Source organism: Poecilia mexicana, unplaced genomic scaffold (genome assembly GCF_051168715.1).
Source record: "Poecilia mexicana isolate PSO_F unplaced genomic scaffold, ASM5116871v1 scaffold_3, whole genome shotgun sequence".
Classification (NCBI taxonomy): Eukaryota; Metazoa; Chordata; class Actinopteri; order Cyprinodontiformes; family Poeciliidae; genus Poecilia; species Poecilia mexicana.
The window spans coordinates 19311597-19332626 of record NW_028263372.1 but is presented as its reverse complement, the minus strand read 5'-3'; the positions used below and the strand labels follow the sequence as shown (position 1 = coordinate 19332626).

At 38.9% G+C, this 21030-nt stretch overlaps 2 protein-coding genes across 2 annotated transcripts in view; both read right to left on the bottom strand.

The window, feature by feature from the left end:
• rras2 (RAS related 2) overlaps positions 1–7125 on the bottom strand; it is a 34715-nt gene extending 27590 nt beyond the window's left edge. Inside the window, exon 1 of the mRNA XM_088004271.1 lies at positions 6652–7125. Coding sequence (XP_087860397.1) covers positions 6652–6753 — 102 coding nt within the window. The 5' untranslated portion in view covers positions 6754–7125. The remainder of the gene's footprint in view (positions 1–6651) is intronic.
• A 1639-nt stretch (positions 7126–8764) lies between these two features.
• copb1 (COPI coat complex subunit beta 1) lies at positions 8765–19069 on the bottom strand. Its single transcript, XM_014993557.2, has 22 exons — positions 18966–19069; positions 16238–16392; positions 15854–16083; positions 15366–15535; positions 15163–15277; positions 14987–15079; positions 14741–14878; positions 14527–14646; positions 14288–14395; positions 14036–14182; positions 13770–13915; positions 12664–12760; positions 12402–12562; positions 12178–12298; positions 11850–12077; positions 10721–10900; positions 10276–10420; positions 10059–10178; positions 9838–9983; positions 9634–9723; positions 9253–9408; positions 8765–9013 (listed from the first exon to the last, which is right to left on the bottom strand). The coding sequence occupies exons 2-22, from the start codon at positions 16326–16328 to the stop codon at positions 8954–8956; spliced, it is 2862 nt and encodes a 953-aa protein (XP_014849043.1). The 5' UTR covers positions 16329–16392; positions 18966–19069; the 3' UTR covers positions 8765–8953.
• Between the last annotated feature and the right edge of the window lie 1961 nt (positions 19070–21030).

Below are 21030 nucleotides of genomic sequence, written 5' to 3'. Positions count from 1 at the left end.
GTTCACCAAATAGGAGAGATAGAAGTAGCTCTGTCTAAGAAGACGGAGGCTGTGCTTTTGCTCCAGCTTACATTTTCAAAAAAAGAAAAAACTCTAATCTGTCTAGACTTGATCACCCGGGATGTTTCGTTCTAATCCCCACTGCCGAAGGCTGACACTGCACTAATAGCAGCAAGCCTGTGAGCACACAAACATCCTGCTGTTACTCAGCAGTGGGATCATAAGAGATGTCTCATAATAGAGCCGTCTCATGTCAGCAGCTTCTCTGAGTGGACTGAGCCACTTATTTGATTTGCCATCTTTGCCGGTGTGTATATATATATATATATATATATATATATATATATATATATATATATATATATATATATATATATAAATGTACACCCCACATGTCTTCACATGGTCACCATGAGTCATGTTTTCCCCCCCTACTTGGGATGCTTCCTCCCTCACAGACGTCAAATCATACAACGCACTGCATTAGGCAACTTTGTCATATGACTCAATGCTATGTCATCTTGATGCCATTTCAACTTGAGTCAACCGCCTGGCAACAGAGAGGTCGGTGGTTTGATGGACCTGCCACTCTGTTATTGCTAGCAACATCATCCTTTTACCCTCTGACTCCAAGAAAGCAGTCCATTTTTGGCTGTCTCAAGCTCTACTCAGAAGCCTTAAAATCAGTAGAGCACTGTACGCCTCAGGACAGTCAAGTGACTAAAATGTGACCTAAGAAAGACCAATACTGAGAGTTGGCATCAGATACTTAATTTTTATATCAGCTGATGATGCAGGAATTTCACCAGCTACTTTGACGGTTTATGATCAAACTTAAAGTGTCTATGAACTGCAATTATTAACTCATGTTTATCTAGCTAATCAATAGACTTTACCAATAACTCTACCAAAGCTATCGTTCACCACGTGCTTTTTTTCTACTCAACCCAAATTAAATGACATCACAATCTCAATCTTGTTACAATTTTCCAAAGTAGAAAAAAATGTCTAACAGTAGAGAATACAAGTCAAAAAACATACTGTATCTTCTTGACTATAAGTCGCTGCTTTTTTTTCTACTAGACTTTTACTTGATGAAAAGTACAGCACGTGCTCGAGAGTGGAATTGCCTAAAGACTCAAAAGTGACACTGAGAGTGACAACGACAGAGAGACGGAGGAAGTGTGAGCCTGCTTAATTCCAATGCTGCAGACAAACACTTTAGTGGTTTTTAGTGTGCAAGAGGAGGATGTAGACAGCGATCAATGACTCTTCCTGCTAGGCCCAAGTATTTTCTTAAGCAGCCATGTTACAGGCATTGTTGAGAAAAAGCATTTAAGGTACAGTCATCAATACATATTTCATTAAAAGTAAAGAAAAAATATATATTTCTGTGGAAATATCTCATGCTACAACATGGACACCTGCAGCTTACAGACAAGTGCGGCCCATCTATGCACACTTTTTTGTCTTTTCAAAGCTAGGGTCAGAAATTAAGATATTTGAAATGTTCACTTTTTTTTTTTTTTTTTGTCAAACTTTGTGGAAATTATGACAAGCATTGTTGACATTATGTAAGGACTCGAATTACAAGCCAGGGTCCCAGAGAAATCTTGACCCGTCGATTTTTGAATCGCTAGTTCTTTGATTTGGACGTAATTTACAGGTACAGTTGTGGTCAAAAGTTTACATACACTTGTAAAAAAACATAATGTTATGGCTGTCTTGAGTTTTCAATAAGTTCTACAACTCTTATTTTTCTGTGATAGAGTGATCGGAACACATACATGTTTGTCACAAAAAACAGTCATAAAATTTGGTTCTTTCATAAATTTATTATGGGTCTGCTGAAAATGTCACCAAATCTGCTGGGTCAAAAATATAGATACAGCAACAAAATTTGTCAATTTTGGTGATGTAGCGAGTTGTGTCAATCAAATTAGCTTCATGTCATGGCCTCTTCACTTCTTGTAAGTGATTCTGATTGACTACAGCTGTTGACTTCTCATGAGCCCATTTAAATAGGGCTCATTTGACCCAGTGATTAGACTCAGCTACAAAAGCTACAATGGGAAAGTCAAAGGAACTCAGTGTGGATCTGAAAAAGCGAATTATTGACTTGAACAAGTCAGGGAGGTCACTTGGAGCCATTTCAAAGCAGCTACAGGTCCCAAGAGCAACTGTGCAGACAATTATACGTAAGTATAAAGTGCATGGAACAGTTGTGTCACTGCCACGATCAGGAAGAAAACGCAAGCTATCACATGCTGCCGAGAGGAGATTGGTCAGGATGGTCAAGAGTCAACCAAGAATCACCAAGAAGCAGGTCTGCAAGGATTTGGAAGCTGATGGAACACAGGTGTCAGTCTCCACAGTCAAGCGTGTTTTACATCGCCATGGACTGAGAGGCTGCCGTGCAAGAAAGAAGCCCTTGCTCCAGAAAAGGCACCTTAAGACTCGGCTGAAGTTTGCTGCTGATCACATGGACAAAGATAAAACCTTCTGGAGGAAAGTTCTCTGGTCAGACGAAACAAAAATTGAGCTGTTTGGCCACAACACCCAGCAATATGTTTGGAGGAGAAAAGGTGAGGCCTTTAATCCCAGGAACACCATGCCTACTGTCAAGCATGGTGGTGGTAGTATTATGCTCTGGGGATGTTTTGCTGCCAGTGGAACTGGTTCTTTGCAGAAAGTAAATGGGATAATGAAGAATGAGGATTACCTCCAAATTCTGCAGGAAAACTTAAAACCATCAGCCCGAAGGTTGGGTCTTGGGCGCAGTTGGGTGTTCCAACAAGACAATGACCCAAAACACACATCAAAAGTGGTAAAGGAATGGCTAAACCAGGCTAGAATTAAGGTTTTAGAATGGCCTTCCCAAAGTCCTGACTTAAACCCCATTGAGAACATGTGGACAGTGCTAAAGAAACAGGTTCATGCAAGAAAACCATCACATTTAGCTGAACTGCACCAATTCTGTCAAGAAGAGTGGTCAAACATTCGACCTGAAGCTTGCCAGGAGCTTGTGGATGGCTACCAAAAGCGCCTAGTTGCCGTGAAAATGACCAAGGGACATGTAACCAAATACTAATGTTGCTGTATCTATATTTTTGACCCAGCAGATTTGGTGACATTTTCAGCAGACCCATAATAAATTTATGAAAGAACCAAATTTTATGACTGTTTTTTGTGACAAACATGTATGTGTTCCGATCACTCTATCACAGAAAAATAAGAGTTGTAGAACTTATTGAAAACTCAAGACAGCCATAACATTATGTTTTTTTACAAGTGTATATAAACTTTTGACCACAACTGTATTTCTGGACAATGTTTAAACCACATTGGATTTAATTATTTGCAAATATATATTATCTGTCCTCTAACACAAATGTAAAATGATGGAATTACAAAAACAAAATGTTTTGACTAAAATAACTTTTGTGACATTTTTACATAGCTGTTTGCAGGTGAAAGAAAGAAGTTGTAACAATTGATCTTAGTCACCAGTACCACTGTGTTGATTAGGTAAACACCAAATGATCAATAGTCATGCAACAAAAAATCATTTAATGACATTTTATGAAGTGTCCTTATGTACAAATGACACTAAAGAATGTAATGGCACATAACAGTCAATTTTGTCAAAACTGCCACTAAATCATACACACACACACACACACTCATTTGTGTGATTCAGGAAGCAGGTCATGTTTTTCCATACAAGCCTAGGAGGTCCTGAGAGCAGGGACTTCCTTTGCCAAAGGGCCAAATTCCACATGGTCCATGACCATTAACCCACCCAGGGTGACTCAGACCCCCCACGTCCCCTTCGCTTCACAACAACCATGCACTCTGCATAGAGTGAAAGTCTTGACTTCACAACCATGTGCTAGGCCTGTGTCACTGCCACGAGACTTCTAGAAACATCAGAAGTGTACGCCGGCTCCGTTTCTGCCAGGGATATGTGAATTTTTATTTTAGATTCAAAAGATGTGCAAAGAAAGCGAAACTAACACGAGGGGTATATATGCTAAACTAAAAAAAAAAAAATAATAATGAAATTGGTTGTTTAGCATTACTTTCCCACTTAAATTCATCATAATAGTCACATTTTATAATATCAAGGAAAATGGGACAGGTCATGTTGATCTCGTTCACCCAGCAGGCGTACATCATTCGAGAATGAACTTTTAACTTGATGTCTGTGGCTGTCAACACTGAAAGGTTGAATCCTGAAAGGATTCCTGAGCTTTTATGTGAAATTTGAGTTGACAGAGAATTTCACCACAGAATTGCTTGATATGCGACATTTATAATGGATACAAAGTATGTGATTTTACACAAATGAGAATACGTTATCCTGGTGTTGTTACCACTGCAGCATGTTAGATCAAGGCAAATTTCTTGTCACGTAAAGCTATGCTTTACGTGACCCCCTAGTTCAGTTCAGTACAGCAAACAGAGAAATAAATCAGTGCCACAACCATTGCTTTTGACTTGGTATGCACTTAATGAGCTTTTTGAACACTCATTAGAATCCACACCCAACCCCCCCTAAACTCACACACTTTCATGAGCTTTTCACCCCCCTTCCGCAACTCTGAAGCGTGTGCCAGCCCACTATTGTCTGACAGTGTGGAGACATGCAGCTGCCTGCCGTCTAGTCTCCTGAAAACCAGAAAGAGAATCGGTGACACACTGGCACGAGAAACAGGGGTTAGTGGTGCAGAGGGGGGTGATGGAGACACACAAGGCAAAGGCAACAATTGTCATGCAATTTGTATGTGTGTGTGTGTGGACCAGTCATAAAGAAGTCCACTCCTAAGTGTCTGTTATGGAGACCTGGACAGTCAAAGTGAGTCAGGTTGTGTTTGGAGTGTGCTGGAATTCAACCAGAGAGGTGAAGAGTTTACATCGCTCCTCTGTTTGGCATCTTTAAGTTCTAATCTGAGCTATAATTGATGACGTTATTGCAGTTCAGGTAGGCATGGGCAATGGTCGATTCAGACGACATTGATCGATTGTGATCTCTGGCTGAATTGTTGCTGCATCTCTGTAAATCAGTCAGGCTCGTCCGCTTTGGGGGATTCTGGGCTTCATGGCATAGCAGAGATGCCACCCATGGCTTTGACAGTGGTAGTTTTAGAAATGTGTTGCCTTAATAAGAGTGATGGTTAGGATTCCTCTAGTTTCCAAACCATGACCGTTCATGTTTTTTTTTTTTCCTCTCGTTTTTTTTTTTTTTTTAAATACTTCCAAGGAGCTGAATTTGCCTTTAGTATGGAACGAAAAAGTGTAAAATAACCTTCATTCAGCCAGCTGGTTGGAAGTGCACAACAACGGGTGTGTGAGGAACAGACAGACCCTCCTCTATAAAGCCAGAGAAAACTCTGTGCTTATTCTAGAGGCTCGTTAAAAGAACTTTGAACTGCAGGAAAAGTGCCATGAAAGATTTCAGCAGATTTGACAATGCAGATTTTTGTAATTGATCAACACCTATTTTTAGGGGGCGAGGTAAGCTTTAGCTTGTCCATGCTTTACTGTTTTTTGCTAACTGGAGGTGCCTGGAAACAAGTTAGTCAGTAGCTGATGAAAGTCTGGACCCTATAACAAAAGTTAATAGGCACTTTGTACTGCCTCTTTTACTCATTCAACCCAAATCGGTGTTGTTCCTGGTTGGCAGCATAGTTTGGGCCTCTCACTGGCCCAGATCCAGCAGACCACAAAGGAGGGAGGACAACTTTGCCCACGAATGGCATGAATAACAGCGAAGATACAGTGATCCATGTCCAGCCTCAGGTGACGAAGCTGGACAGGAACTGCTCATCTTCAGATCTACCACACGCCGTTCTGTTCTCGGTCCCAACGTGGCTTTCTGGTCCGTTTCTCAGCTCAATCTGTCCTACATAAAAATACATTCAGAACATTTTTGACCAAATCTGGCCAAACCCGCTGAATCAGAGCAAACCTGGGATATCAGCAGTGAAGTGAAGCTAGACCGCAGCCAAGCATGCCGACACTTGGAGTCAGCTGCAGCTGGACGAATTTACAGCAATTTCTTGGATATAAAAACAATTACCAGAAAAAAAAAAACAGCGCCGGTGTAACACTGTTTTATTCTACTTAACTTGTAAAAAGAAGAAGAAAAAAAACATTTTAGAAACTTTAATGGGTCTCGCTTATTTTTAGGACCTTTAACAAATCCATACGTTTAGTTATCGGCTAGTTTGAACAGTTCGGGATGAGCTCAGAATCTGCTTCTTTGTGTAAACTACATACAAAAAATGAAAAGAAATGGGACAAATACCGAGCCCTGCAGAGCCGTTTTCTTTCTGTTCTCACTGAAAGCCTGTATGAACTGCAAACTGGAAGTAGTGCTCTCGGAAATCATCGCGTTAAAATGACAGCCGTCTCCCCCTGTTTTAATCTTTCCCACTGGTCTTAAAATCTTCGCGATGACCCGTATCAGGCTTCGGTAAAGTATTGAGGAGAACAGACCCGGGATCTTTGCACTGGTTTCCCGTGCCTGGCCTCCGTCCCCGTTATTTCACCGTGTTTTTTTTTGTTTTTTTTCCGGGTAAAAAAAATAAATAAATAAAAAAAATCAGAGCCAATGCTGTTATTGCTTAAGCCTTTGACGCCACTCACCTGAATAAACTGGATAGTCAAGGCTGATTTCCCGACGCCACCGCCTCCGACCACGACCAGACGGTACTTCTCCTGCACCGAGCCGTCCTTCCAGCCAGCCATCGAGGACACTTCGCGCCGCCGCCGCTGCTGCCGAAACACCAGTGAGCAGCAAACACCCACTTTCCCCCAGTAAGCTGAAGAAGACGAGGCCCTGCAGTGGAGGCACCAGAGCGCAGAAGAGGGGACAGGCCCGTGTGTGCGCTGGGAGAACTCGTCAGTGTCGTCCGTCCACTGTTCGGGTGGTGGTCGGAGAAGGATGAAGGAGCTACGGCCGCCTGTCCATACGCCTGACCGCTTTCCAGGCTCGACAACACTGCGCTGCTCAAGATGTGGGTCGGATACTAGGAGTAATCAAACAGGCCAATACTACCGTCTACCGCTAGGGGCAATGGAGACTCCCCAGGCACACTTTTACGCTCACTACAGCCCTCCCAATATCATCCACCCATCAATCACATTCATGTCCCCAAAGTCATGTTTTCTTGCTCATAATTTAAATCTAAAGCAGTATAATAGCCTGAGTGGTCAACTTTTGAGCAGAGTTTGGAGTGAGACAAGTGTCCGGGTGGGGTCGACGTTTTAAAAAGCGAGGATGAACAAATTTAAGCCAGAATAGTTTTAACTCTGGGTCACAATGGAGAAAAATGCCTAACAGTGCAGTCAACAGATAATCATTAATAAACAAACAAACAAACAAACAAAAAAGAACCAAAACATTAAAGCTGAAAAAATAACTAAGGTTTTATAAGTTGATTTTCTCTAAATGTTATGTAATAAAAAGTATATTTCTCACACATCATTGAAATTCATATGCAAGACTAACTTTACAGTGCGCAAAATCAGTTTGTATGTCATAAAAAAGAATCATGTTTAAAGTTATGACAAATCATGTGGCAGGTCCCAACTCACGTCTGCTGTAGCGCCACCCAGTGTCAAGAAGGGAGAAACTCTGCTGTACAGATGCTTAGTGGTAAGTTTAGAAATGTTTTTTTTTTTTTTTAAGCAAATTCATATGATTTATATAAGAATTTCCAATATCCGTAAAAGTTAACTTGCATCTTAGCTTAACTTCTGGGCCACAGAAGTGTTTTTGCAATAAAACGCAGTATTTCTTGTGAAGAATGTTAATTATCTGGTTTAAAGTGCAAAATATTTCTGAAAAATAGAAGTTGTTTCAAACAGACCAAAGCACTTTGCTCTTCCATTTTGGTAGCGACACTCACCCTAAGATTGATATGCACACTAAATAAATAAAAATAGAGACTCCACTTTGAACACAGTAGCTGGAAAGCTGCAGAGCTGCCAGACGGCCCACTGTTTATTTTCACAGCTGAAATTCTGACCTCAAAGCAACCTTGCTGCCTTTATCTAACCCCCTGGAGGGACAGGTTCTCCAGATACTTTAACTGTATGAGCAGGGCTGTGACCCTGTGGCCAGTTCCCAGAAATGTACCTTTACTCATGAATTATAAACAGGAGGGCAATATGGAACATTGACACCTGCGCAAATGCCGTCTCCATCTCATTAACACAGCAATACCAAAACTTGCAAATTGCTGATTATATTCTAAGCAACTGCATCATATTCTACGTGAACCACATGTATGCCTTGGATTGGTGTTTTAGTCCCTGTCGGGGTACTGACAGGACAAATACCAACTGGTTTCACACTGTGCAAGATATCAAGAGAGGAATGTGAGGAATTCTAATTAGTACCTGGAGATATGAAGCTAGACACAGAGTTCTCTCTCTTAAAGGTCACAACCAGGGGCAACTGTGGGTAGAGTAGTTGTCTTGTGATCAGAAGGTTGTAGGTTTGATTCCAGCTTCCTCCTGCCACATGTTGCTGTGCCCCTGGGCAAGGCACTTAACCCCAAATTGCCTACCGATCGGTGTATAAATGTGAGCGTTTGTATGGGTGAATGTTTCTCCAGTGTAAAGCGCTTTGAGTGGTCAAAATGATTGGAAAAGCGCTATGTAAGTTCAGTCCATTTACCATTTTATAACCACCTTTAGGCAACTGAAACCATTCTCTGGAATCTGTTATAAACATGTATTTAATTAGAGGCAGTTGTAACTTCAATATATGTTTATTGAAAATTAACAAGGACAGAAAAAAAGAAAACAGATGTAGCGTTTAGAGAAATGTAAAAAAAAAAAAAAAAGGGGGGGGGGACAAAAACAGCAAAGTATTAACAGTACTGACTTCTTAGGGTGATGCAAAGGTGGCAAAACAGATGTCAACAGAAAAGCAGACATATCAGATATTAGCTTTCTTTTGAGAGAGGTTGATCTTATCACCGAGGCTCAGTGCCATTCCCTGTGGAAAGAAAATATTTATTACAACACAGATAGAAAACAGGAACATGAAAAATAATGTAAAAATAGGTAAGACGTTCTCACATTCCTTATTTGTACCCACTCCTACATTGAATTATTACTTTAATATTGAGCTATAATACAAAGCATCCATATGGCTTGAATTCAGAGTCAGTAAATTCAGTCAAGCTTTTAGTTCCCAGATTAATACCAAGTCAGTGCACAGCAGCTGTGACCCACCTGACTTTTGGCCCTAATGCGTATGTGTCCGGTGACAGGTGCGTCGGGCCCCAGGTGAATGGGCTTCTCGATGCTGACGTTAGCCAGGGCATCTTCCCCAAAGATGGAGCGAGCATACAGGTTGGCGGCCATGAAGCCACAGAAACCAGAGAGTGCCTGATTTATTTCAGAAAACAAAAGAAAAAAAGAATGTGAAGAGAAACTCATCAGCAACAACGACTCAATAATACTACCTAAAATGGATAGCTCAGGAATGACAAATACAAGAGATTACAAGCAAGCAAATACACAAACATCCCAAAAAGATTTATGTTTTTTTGTTTTTTTTAAATCAAGCAGAGGACAAAAAGCTTGTTGGGTTTTGTGTTAATAGTAACTCACCTTTTCAGGAGTCAAACACTTCATGTTAGTGGACTTAAGGATATGCTGAAGATATTCATTCAGATCAGTGATGTTGGTGTTTACCGTCACCTACAATCAAGACAGGTTTTGGAATTACTTGTTAAATGGAAACAGCATTTCTTTAAATAAGGGGGGGGACACTTGAAATTTCAAGAAGCTGTTGATCTATCAGGCAAAGCTTACCTTGTTTTCCCATTCAAACTCTGCCCACATCTGTCTGAACTCTGCATCTGTGCAGGAGGCTGGCTGGATGTAATCCATGATGTCAATATGAATGTCGCTGAGGACAACACAGTTTCTGTCGCTAGCAGCTCCGGACACATCATAGACTGTGGAAAAAGAATCAAATTTAAAAACACACACCAGCAAAAACATAAATTAACTTCCTGACATTGCCTTCTTACCGATGTTGCCAAATATAATCCCATTCTCGGTAGAAGCTACCTTGACATTAGCCTTTATGTTTGCAAAATCATGAGGGGCCAGAGTTAGAGGGGAAGGTTTTTCAACCAACTTCAGATCCCCTGAGGAATAAAATAAAACGCTCAATTTAGAACAAGAACACAGAAAAAGGAAACAAAACCAGTTTCTGCAAATGAGAAGAGAGGTAATAAAACAAACCTAAAGTGGCCAACTCAAGAGTGCAGTTCTGAAGAGTGTCACTTGTTTGGTTGACCACCAGCACATCCAGCACAATGTCATACTGGTTAACATGGACATAGGCTTCAGCGTACACTGGGTCTGAGAAGCCAGTCAGCTGGGTCACCTAGTTTAGAAAAAAATGTATTTAATCATCATGTCTGATGCAATTACTGAAATATCCTTCTAACATTTTGAGCAGATTTTACAAACAGCACAACAAAATATCCAGGAGCAATTCATTATATATTTCATACCATAACCTATAACTTGAAAAATACAACCATGTATCAATAGTTGTGCAACTTTTCCTAATGTCCAAAAACTACAGCGCCCTCTGTGGTTAATGAATAGACAGGAGAGCTTTTCAAACAACTCAATCTCTAGTGCCAAACTGTATGCTGCTCAGCAGGGCTTTGTGGCTTACCTTATTGAGTTTTGATGCAAGTGGGTCAGCAGCCTCCTTCCTCTGGGTGTTACCCATAGCAGCCAGCAAGCTCAGCTGAAACTGGTCCTCCTTAGAGGTCATCTCATTTTTGGCTGTGAGTTGCATGAAGGAGATCGGGTCGTCTGCTTGCACAGTCACGTTTCGTTTCTCGGATTCTTTCTGTGATCAGGATTAGAAATGCATTGGGGATCAGCCTTTATCTGCTTCACGATCATAGCTTTGAAATGTGTTGTGTACTACCAGAGCATAGTTCAAAAATATCTGGAGACACTTGCTCATTTTAGGTAACCGACAAAGTATGTGTTCAAACTTTAGAATGATGCAGAAGATACTTGGATGTTACTAGGTGAAATACTGCTGTTATCACTTTCTATAACTCCATACTACCATCTGTGACTATAATTCTATATTGTAGTTAATAACATGATCTAAGAGCAACAATAGAGGTGTCAAAACAAACTGGCTACAAATATTGCTTTGGTTAAAAACAGAAGAAATTTCAGTGATCATCTTCCTGTCACATCTCTGAGAAATGAATAAAAATGATTTACAATTAAAACATGTACCAAAATGATTGTGACCAGAACTGTTAAAGGGCTCTAGTGGCATCTTTATTAATATAATAAAATAGGACACACAGTTGAAAAAATTGAATGTTCAACCAGATTTTGGCAGTCTTATCAAAATGTTGATCAAATTTGGATGTTAATACCCATCTTTTTTTCATTATTCTCATAAAACTATCAAGAAGTAAATTATTTCAAAACAACAGATTATTCAGCTAAAATAAAGCACATCCCCGAAAAAGCAAAAATGTTCAACATAAATTTCCTTTTAAATCTAAAACTATATTCAAGCTCCTCTTCTAAATCTAGTTTTAGACATTTTTCTTTTCTAACACATGTTTTTATTATTGTAAATCTATAAAGTTCAGCACTTTGGTCTGTGCTTCCTTTTTTAAAAAGTGCATGACGAATCAAGTTGACTTCAGATAAAAAAAGAAAAAGAAAAAAAAAAAACAAGAACAGGAAAATGTGATTTCTTCCTGAGCCTATGATTCTGAGGAGGTTAAATACAGAGTTCAGCCCAGTGACTCAACCGCCATTACCTTCTGTGACAGCTTCTCCTCCTCCAGCCTGACGGTGAGCATATGCGACAGGGATCTGCGGCACTCCTTGTTGAAAATGTCATTCATAAGTGGTGAGCACTCTGACAGAACCTTCAGGCACAATGAGATGCGGTCCACATCATCATCTGTAATTGGCTTCTTGGGCAGAGAGGACTTGCCCAGGTGCAGCACTGTGACCATAATCAGCATGGCTTCAGCTACAAATGACTGAAGATTCACAGAGAGGGGGAGGGATTAGAGAAACAAGCAGATGGCTTTAAAACAAATGAAGGGTTGTATAAGTGACTTTATAGGTAGAATAACTTACATTTTGTTTCTTTTTGTCTTGAACGATTGAAACGTAACGCAGGGCCAATTTGGTGAGTGTTGTGGCCAAGGAAGCCGCCACGAAGAAGTCTCCATCCATTAGGAATCCTCGGAGTGGTGGTCTGGGAAAAAAAACAAAACAGACTGAGACATATGGGAAACTCGAGAAAAATAATCAGTTCAAAATTGTGGACTTGTAATCCAACTCCAATGTGCAAATTTTACCTGTCCTCTTCTTTCTTCGAAGGCCTGGAGGAGCTCAGGGCACTCTGTGTCACGTAGGTCCCCATCTCCGTCACCAGCTTCTGAGCTGGAGCTGCACTTACTTCGTCCTCTGGTTTCAACTCACCCGTCTCTTTTTTAATCTCATTCTCCACTATTGGGATCTGTTCAGTACACATGTAAGAGATTTAAGACCATTTTCATAAGACTAAAATTTACCATAGCCAATCAGTAAGAACTTAGAGACATCACTAAGCACACACACCTCTCCAAGAGACCTGCGTACTTCAGTCATCACACTCTGGATGTCCTCCTTAGTGCTGCAGTATTCTCCTAAAATCCAAAGTGCTCCCCTGTAAATCCTGGAATAAAGCAATTGTGACAAACATGTACAGTGAAGCTTAGATGTTAGATGTTGTGAACTAAGCTGGACTTAGTCTAACAAGTGTTAGCCTAACACTTATTAGACAACAAGTGTGTACCTAACAACTCAAAGTTAAAAACCCAAATGCATTGCACAAAAAGTGACCCATTTTAGGCAACTGTGCTTAACATACACATATAGGTGGAACATCACAAAAGAAAATGAAATCAGCATATCCACAAAGCTTTTCAACAGAGGAAAGAATAAAATGCTGTAAAATTTTCTGAGTGACTGCTGGACTTGATTAAAACACAGTGGACCAACACCAGCAGGTACATGACTTTCTAAACCATCAGTGGCTGTGGAAACGTCACAGCAGTCCTAAAGAAAGCAGCCTGGATTCTGTGCTTCTCCACTCTTGCACCATACTTGGGCTTTGATGTTTAACTAAAATGCAAAATTCACTTTCTTCTCAAGAGTGCTTTGGACCACTGAGCAACAGTCCAGTTATTTTTTTTCCTCAACTTCACCTAGTTGGGACGCTTTAGACATAGTCTCTGGCTCAGAGCCCACGACTTGTCAATCTCCCTTAAACTACTGAAAGGCCATGGATTCACACAATCATCTCACGGCTTCTGTTATCTCTATGGCATATGGGCCTTTTTACCACATCACACTTATTCCATTTTCAACTTTCCATTATCAAGCTTTGATAAAGCACTTTTCAACACTCAGCCTTCCTCAAGATTGTGCAAGTCATGCCAACATTTCTGTATACATTTTTTCTATTGGTCCTTTAATATTCAAAGAGCTGAAAAACTTGGGAATTTCATTAGCTGTAAGATATAATGATCAAAATTAACAAATAAAATGCTTGAAATATTCTGTAATGAATTTCTATACAAACAATATCTGACCCATCCTTTATAACAATACGATTATTAAAAAAACATTTATTTCAGGTTCCAGATAGTAATAAATAAATAAAAGTGTTTCTGAAAGCTTACTTGACTGTTTTAATGGCATGAAAAACCTCCAGCATCTTCTCGATGATCAAAGGTCTTAAGCTGTCAAACCTCTGGATGGCCTCCCTCACAAACTCCAGCACATCAGCAGCAGCTGCCTCATTAGTGTCACTCAGGAATTCCATCAGCTAGGATTGAAATCCCATCAAAAACACATATATATTCATTTGAGTCTCTGTTAAGCTAATTATACAAATGGAAAACAGCTTAGAGAAGATTTTCTCATGGTGCTAACATAAAAGACTCACCACAGGTATGACATTAGCTGCCATGTCAGGGAAGCGCACGCTGCATGAGTGGAGAGTGCGAACCAGCAGCTGTCTGTACTTATCGGTGTCTTCATGTTCTGTGACATTGTTTGTTTTAATCACCTCCTTCTTCAGAACAATCACCAACTAGAAAGCAGACAGAAGTCACAATATTTGCAAAGCAGCTTCTGTCAGAGAAAAGACACCAAAAAAATAAAAACACCTGAAAAACAATAACAATTTAAAACCGACCTCCTCCACGTTACGAGAGGAGACGAGGTCCAGGGCCAGCTGCAAGGTCTTCTTTCTGACTTCCAGGTCGGGGGTGCTGAGGACGCGCAGGATGTCCATCACTAGGTCCTGGATAAATACATAAAAAAGTAAATAGTTAATTAAACTGATTACATCCCAACAGTCTCACATAACTAAGAATAAATTGAATGTTGAAAACATTTCAAAGTAAAAGATAAAGCAGCCATGAATCAACCTACTTGAAGTACGCGCTCATGAGTCGGATGGTCCTTCAGTTCGATCAGACGATCGAGAACGATCAGCTTGACGTTGTTGTCGCTCTCCTTGATGATCAAATCAATGTAGCACTGCGCAGCAGCCTAGGGTCCGGAAAATTATATGATAGTCAGAAAACATATCAGTCCAATTCAACAACGTATCTGGCGTACAATAACAATAGGGTAAAATATGCACCTTGATGGCTGTGGGAGCACTGGAGAGAGTAACAAGAGTCCCAGCAGCTTCATACTTAACAGCTGGACTGGAAGACTGCAGCAGATTGTAGATGCAACGGATAAAGCGGGCGCGCTCCGATGGATTAGCATGGCAAACCTAACACACAGAACAGCAATAAAAAAATTTTAAAAAATCATTGTCTTTTTTTTATTACATGCTTGTTTAACTCAGAACCTGAATTATATAAATCGGCCTATTTCCTACCTTGTATATCAGCTCCACAATGACCAGCTGCAGGATGTCGCCGAAAGTATGAACCTGATCGATACATGTGCTGAGGTAATCCAGAGCTCGATCCTGCAGGAGCAGATGACTTTGCTTAGGTCTGCATAAACACCACGGCCTGCTACAAACAGACTATGTGCTGAAATGCAACAAACCTGATCTGCATGAATCAGCATCATGAAGGCATTTCTCTTACAGCTGGCATCTTTTTCATTGACAAGAAAATCATGGATCAACTCTGGAGCATCTGGGATGAGATGTTCAAAGTTCCTAAAAAATATAAAGTGACTCATTACTCACAAAAAAAATTACAAACTGCATGATGTGGAGGTGTAAGAAGATGTTCCGCTGTTGGTACCTATAGATGGTATAGATGGCCAGGACAGCGTTTCGGCGGACGTAGCTGTGGCGGTGCTCCAGGCAGGCCCGGATAGCCGGCATCAGAGGCTCAAGCAGCTCAGATTCCTTCAGCTTGCACAGGAAACGGAGAGTGGAGCCACGGATGAACTCGTTGGGATGCTGCAGGTCCTGAAATTAAAAGAAACATTTGCAATAACTAAATGTGCAGAGAACAAAAGCAAACTGTTCTTAGAACATTGTAAAAAAAAAAAAAAAAATTTCAACTCAAATGTTAATTTTAACTAACAAAACAAATATATTTGCCAAAGCTACAACTGAGGCAGTATATTTAAAATTCTTGTTTTTTAATACAAATTTAAACAAGGAACAGTTTATGAATTCTATAAGTCACAAAACTGGCAAACCAATAAAATCTGGATATTATCTGACTGAACCTTTACATAATTTTTCTGTTTGTTTGAAGTATTGAGGTCACAGTTTGCTCACCTTCCTGTAGGCATCACAGACCAGGATCATCTCCTGCAGCAGCTTGCCATCTGGAGTTGTTTTGGGAACGATCTCCCAGAAAACCAGCAGCAGCTTTTTTATGGTGTGGTCTTGAAGTGGCAGCACGAAGCGAATAATGGTCATCAGAAGTCCTGGCAATTTCTCGCCATTCAGAATCATGATGATAACCTTTTTCAGGGCTTCAGTTTTTGCTTTGATCTCGCCCTTTTCTGAAGAAAAACGGTTTTCATATTAAACTCTATCAACTACTAAAAGAGAAATAAATACATAGGCTTAAATGTCTGTATTTTTACTACAAGTAAAATAGGATCTATGAACTACAGCAAAAGTTAGGGAAGTGGGGGTCATATTAAAAAGACTTACCTAGATCTGTTTTTAAGCTGACTTCAGAAGGGGGCTCCGAGTCAGAGGCAACATTTATCAGAGTGTAACAAACATTTTCTGCAGCTGTCATTTTGCTGCTGGGTTTGTAGAGGTTCTTACAAGAATCCCAGTGAAAAAAGCTGCCGGGTAGATACCTATATGAACCAGAAAAAAAATGAAAAGATCAGTAAAAGGCAGAGAAAATGCCAGTGCCGATGATCTAAATAGTGCAAAAGAAAGCATCAACATTAACTGATCAAAGTCTGAACAAGGAAATAAAACAAATACAAAAGACCGAGTAAAGCACTGTGCAGTCTTACACAGCAGCAGTTTGGAAAAGTAAGGAATGGAAAAATCAATAATGTCGAGAACTATTAATTCAGTGGCAATGGAATTAACACAAAATAAATTTCCACAACCACATTCTTGGAATTATACATGGTTCCCGTGAGAGATTGCATATTATACAGCTAACATTTCAAAGAATCATTTATAGTTAAATAGTAACCTTTTTCTAAATATGTTAATTCTCTTTAAGAGTTTGTGCTAAATTTTAAGAAATTGAGAAAACAAAATTCCAGTGAAAAGGGCTGTCAAACAAAAAAATAAATAAAATAAACAAACCAACAGCACAGCTCTACCAATATTCCCGGGTTGGGTGTAGAAATATATTTGCATTTACATCTAAACGTACGGAAAGGATTAGATCTAAATTTAACAATAAATATATATTTTTATTAAGTTTCCCTTTTTAAGCTTGGTAGTGTTACTTTATTGTGCATCCATGTAAGGTCTGGTGCTGGTTATGCTTTAGGTTGTTTAGGAGGCACTGAGTTGCTGCTAAGGCTAACTTAACTCTTATAATCAGTGATTTATTCACTATAGAGCAGAAAAATGTATTAGAAAAAATTTAATCTAATAACTTTTAAACAAGAACCAATATTAAATTGAACAGCATCTTTAAGAATCTGAATTTAATCAGGTTTGTAAAACCAAAACATTCACAAGCCAACAAGTCATCTAAGGTTAAACTTGGATATCCTTCTAAAAAGAGCTACGGGGACAAATTCCCCAGTTTGTGTTTTAGTACTTAGAACAAGGAGGGTTCCCTTTATCTGAGATTGCTTATGTGATCCCAAACTTTTCCATCTGGCAGAGGTCAACATAACTTTGGCCCAGATGCTGTACCAAGCATCGCCCTGGAATCTACTATTAAATCTACTATTAACCTGTAAGCTGCTTAAAATAAAGCCCTCTGTTTAAAAAATGTAATCTAAAATACAAGTTTGAAGTGCATTACTTTTACTTAAGCTTTGGTGACTGTTGCTTCATATGATGCTTCTATGTTGAAAACGGATCAGTGAACTCTGGAGAACCACACAGATTCAAAATCATAAACTGCCTTTTGTGACACGCAGCTAAAAGTTTTTAAAGTGATGGGAAAAAAAAAAAAAAAAAAACAGAGCCAGTAACTGTGTTACCAGAGTTTTTATATGCGAGTTTTGAAGTATAGCATTAGAAGCAGTTGATGTAGACAGCAGAATAAAAAAAAAAAAAAAAACAACTTCCTCACTTTCATAAAAATAAAAAAGTAACGTTTTTACGCTTGCTTGAGGTGGTTTAGGTATTTCCAAAAAAAAAAGTTGATGCACAAAAGGGAAGATGGTTGATTTGCTCCCAATCAGCAGATGGAAACATGCCTAATTCAGATATTCATTTTTGTTTTCCTCTTTTAATACAGAAGTTTGCTTAAAATTTGCATGACAATGGGATGGAAACATAGTTGTGTGCATTACAGCTTATACCTTTAGTTTGCCTAACATAGGTCACTAAAATATGAAACATACTTTGCAAAAAGGTCTATCAAGTCTTGAAACTTTATTTTTAACGGTACAATTATAATATTTAACATAAACTTCTCCTTTAAGTAACTGCGGGATAACTGGACGTGGCACTGGTACCAGGACCACTGTAAGGTGACTCAGGTGCCACATAGACAAACTGTGTGTTCAGTTAATTAAATTTTCCATTGATTTAGGATGTTTCAATATATTACACCTCTAAGACTGATATTAAAACAGTACTAGGTGGAATATCTCAAGTAATCTCAGTGTATATACTATATGTACTAATGTGTTAATTGCTTTACTTTTTTATATTTATCTGTACCAATATGTTTTGCTACCGTCTTACACATGTTCAATTTGCCGGGGGTTGTGCATTAAAGGTCGATAGCGCCACGAATTCTGGCACAATTTCATTAAATTATCTTTAATTTTTCATAAACAATAATTTTACCGTTGCTCTCATAACAATATAAGGCGGTGCAAAGCAGCTGAGCAGCTGCTAGCTAAAACAGCTAAAGTTGAACAAGTGCGATTTGCCGTCTTTGCGACAAATAGAGTTGTTTGCATCAAAACAAACAGTTGGGTGAGGGTAAATGCTAACAAACAACCTTAAATTATCTTGTTAGTTGGTTACGCAGCTAACAGAGATTTGGTATTACACGAAATACACGAATTTGTAACCTCTGTTAGCTAACAGTAGCTTAGCTTTCGTCCAGGGTTGTAATGAAATGGAGGACGGTAGCATTAGCTTGCTGTCTTATATGTTAAGATATGCAAAACAAACAATATCACGCATGTTTATCAATTATAAGCTGTATAACAGCTATAACATATATCTAGTTCTTAAAGGTGGTTACCAATATCAAACTTTAGTTATTTACCTGTGTAAAAGCCCTATGAGCCCCCAGTGGTGAGCTGTCTATCGGCTCTCCGCTTCTTCCTTCTGACGTGGAAGACAGCTTCCTGAGCCACATCACTACTACCGTGCCCCGGAAGGCTCAAACGCGCAAGGAAGCGCTAACTAAAATATTAAAAAGCTGAATTTTAAAATCTATCAGAAAGTTGCACTTTAATTTTAAGTTTTGCGTTCTTCTATTCTGTGAATGAATATTGCAACATAACAAAGTATGAGAAATTGTACTATTTTATTCAATAATTCTGTTGTTACAGAAGTCACAACAAAAGTAATCTTAACACACTTAAAGATCGAACTAGAACCAGTTAAAATTTTTGCTTAGTTCATCCAAAATCAATTCATTTTATTCAAATACATAAAAGAATACAAAAGTAAGTAATAGAAATACAACACTTAGAACAAAAATAAAATCGTACAGAGATACAGAAGTCAAAATAAATGTTAAGTTGCAACACACCGAATAAAACTCTGAACTCATGAATCTATCTATAAGTAAATGTCACAGTTTTTGTATGTTACAAGAATTGCCTGTTTTTAGAACTCTGGTGTTTAAAAACTCTGGTCAACTGGCACAAGATTGCTTATGCTGTTTTAATCTTTCTTTTTATTTACTCGGAAAATATTATCTTACTGAAACAGCTCACGGGATGCACAAAGCTGAAATATGACACTTTAATTGTACCAATGGGATAAGCAGAATAGTTTTTCACCATAAGGCAAAAACATAAACTGCTATAGCCTTGTAATTTCAATTTCCAGAATTGTTTTACTTTCATTACAACATATTAGTTTGTAGCATCCTCTAGTGGAAACTAACCTTAGTACCACAGTTGATGCAAAAATATGTGAACGTATCTATACCTGCATGTTTCTCCCATGTGAACAGAGATAGAAAGCATACTATTAGTTGCTGTGCTCTGGCTGCTAGGATTGTTCTAACTGAAAATGTCTGAAATTGTCTCATTCAAAAGTTTAAGTTCTTTGTTACATAAAAGGCTTCCACAAAACAGGACCAGCGTCAGATGTTACAGTGAAAATCATCACCTTTTAACCAAATTTCAATTGTACTTTATTGCTTAAAGTTATTGCACTTTTACTAGTTAAATAAAGGTAAAATAAAACAGTTAAAAATCCCACATGAACTACTTGAAAATGTTTGCCATTTCCTCACAATATCACACAGAGTCTGTAATGTTCCAGTGATTCTCATACCTCTGTTATAGAAACTGGCAGAAAATAGAACACATTATAAGTTTAAGCAGAATACGCGATTAAAACACACACAAACCAGCTTGAGTTTCTTACTTGTTTCAGAGCATCAACCAGTTGTGGTAATTTCCAAAAAAGCAATCACACCCACAGCTCCATAAGCCCTTACCAAATTTCTTTGTATTCATGGTAAAAGTTGTCAGTTTGTCTTGTATTGATTTGTTTTAGATTCACAGTTTCATCCAATGAACCTGCACATGTAAAAAAATCCTCTGGGATTAGAGTGGAGAGCACCATAGCCTATACTGAACACAAGGCTTTAATTTTCTATTTCACTTACCTTTTAGCCGACATTTGATGTAAAACCAGGTGCAGCTAATGACATTAGAGGTAGCTCTTTTTAATTAGTGAGAAGGACCCACAATTTATGTTGTTGCAAACTGATGTATTAGCAAGGGTATAGTGTCAAATGGTTTGTTTTGCTGAGTAAATAATGTCTTCACTTCAAAGTGTTGCGTAATTTTTAAAACATCTTGAAATATATACAAAACACCAAATTTGCTACTGATTATTGTCCACAAGTAGACTTGTCAAAGCCAGTAGTACTAACTATAAATACAAGTTGCCTGTGAGCTACTTTTAGTGTGACATAATTCTTAGAGGTAGAGCAAGTTTAGAGTTTAAGCTCATATTTGAAAGTAAAGCCAGGATGGTTCCAGAAGTTTTGGCCATGCTCATATATATTTTCTTATGTTAGATTATGTAACTCTGTCTTTGTGAAAGAGGGCCTGGTATTTCAAAGAGATACACCATACACAAAG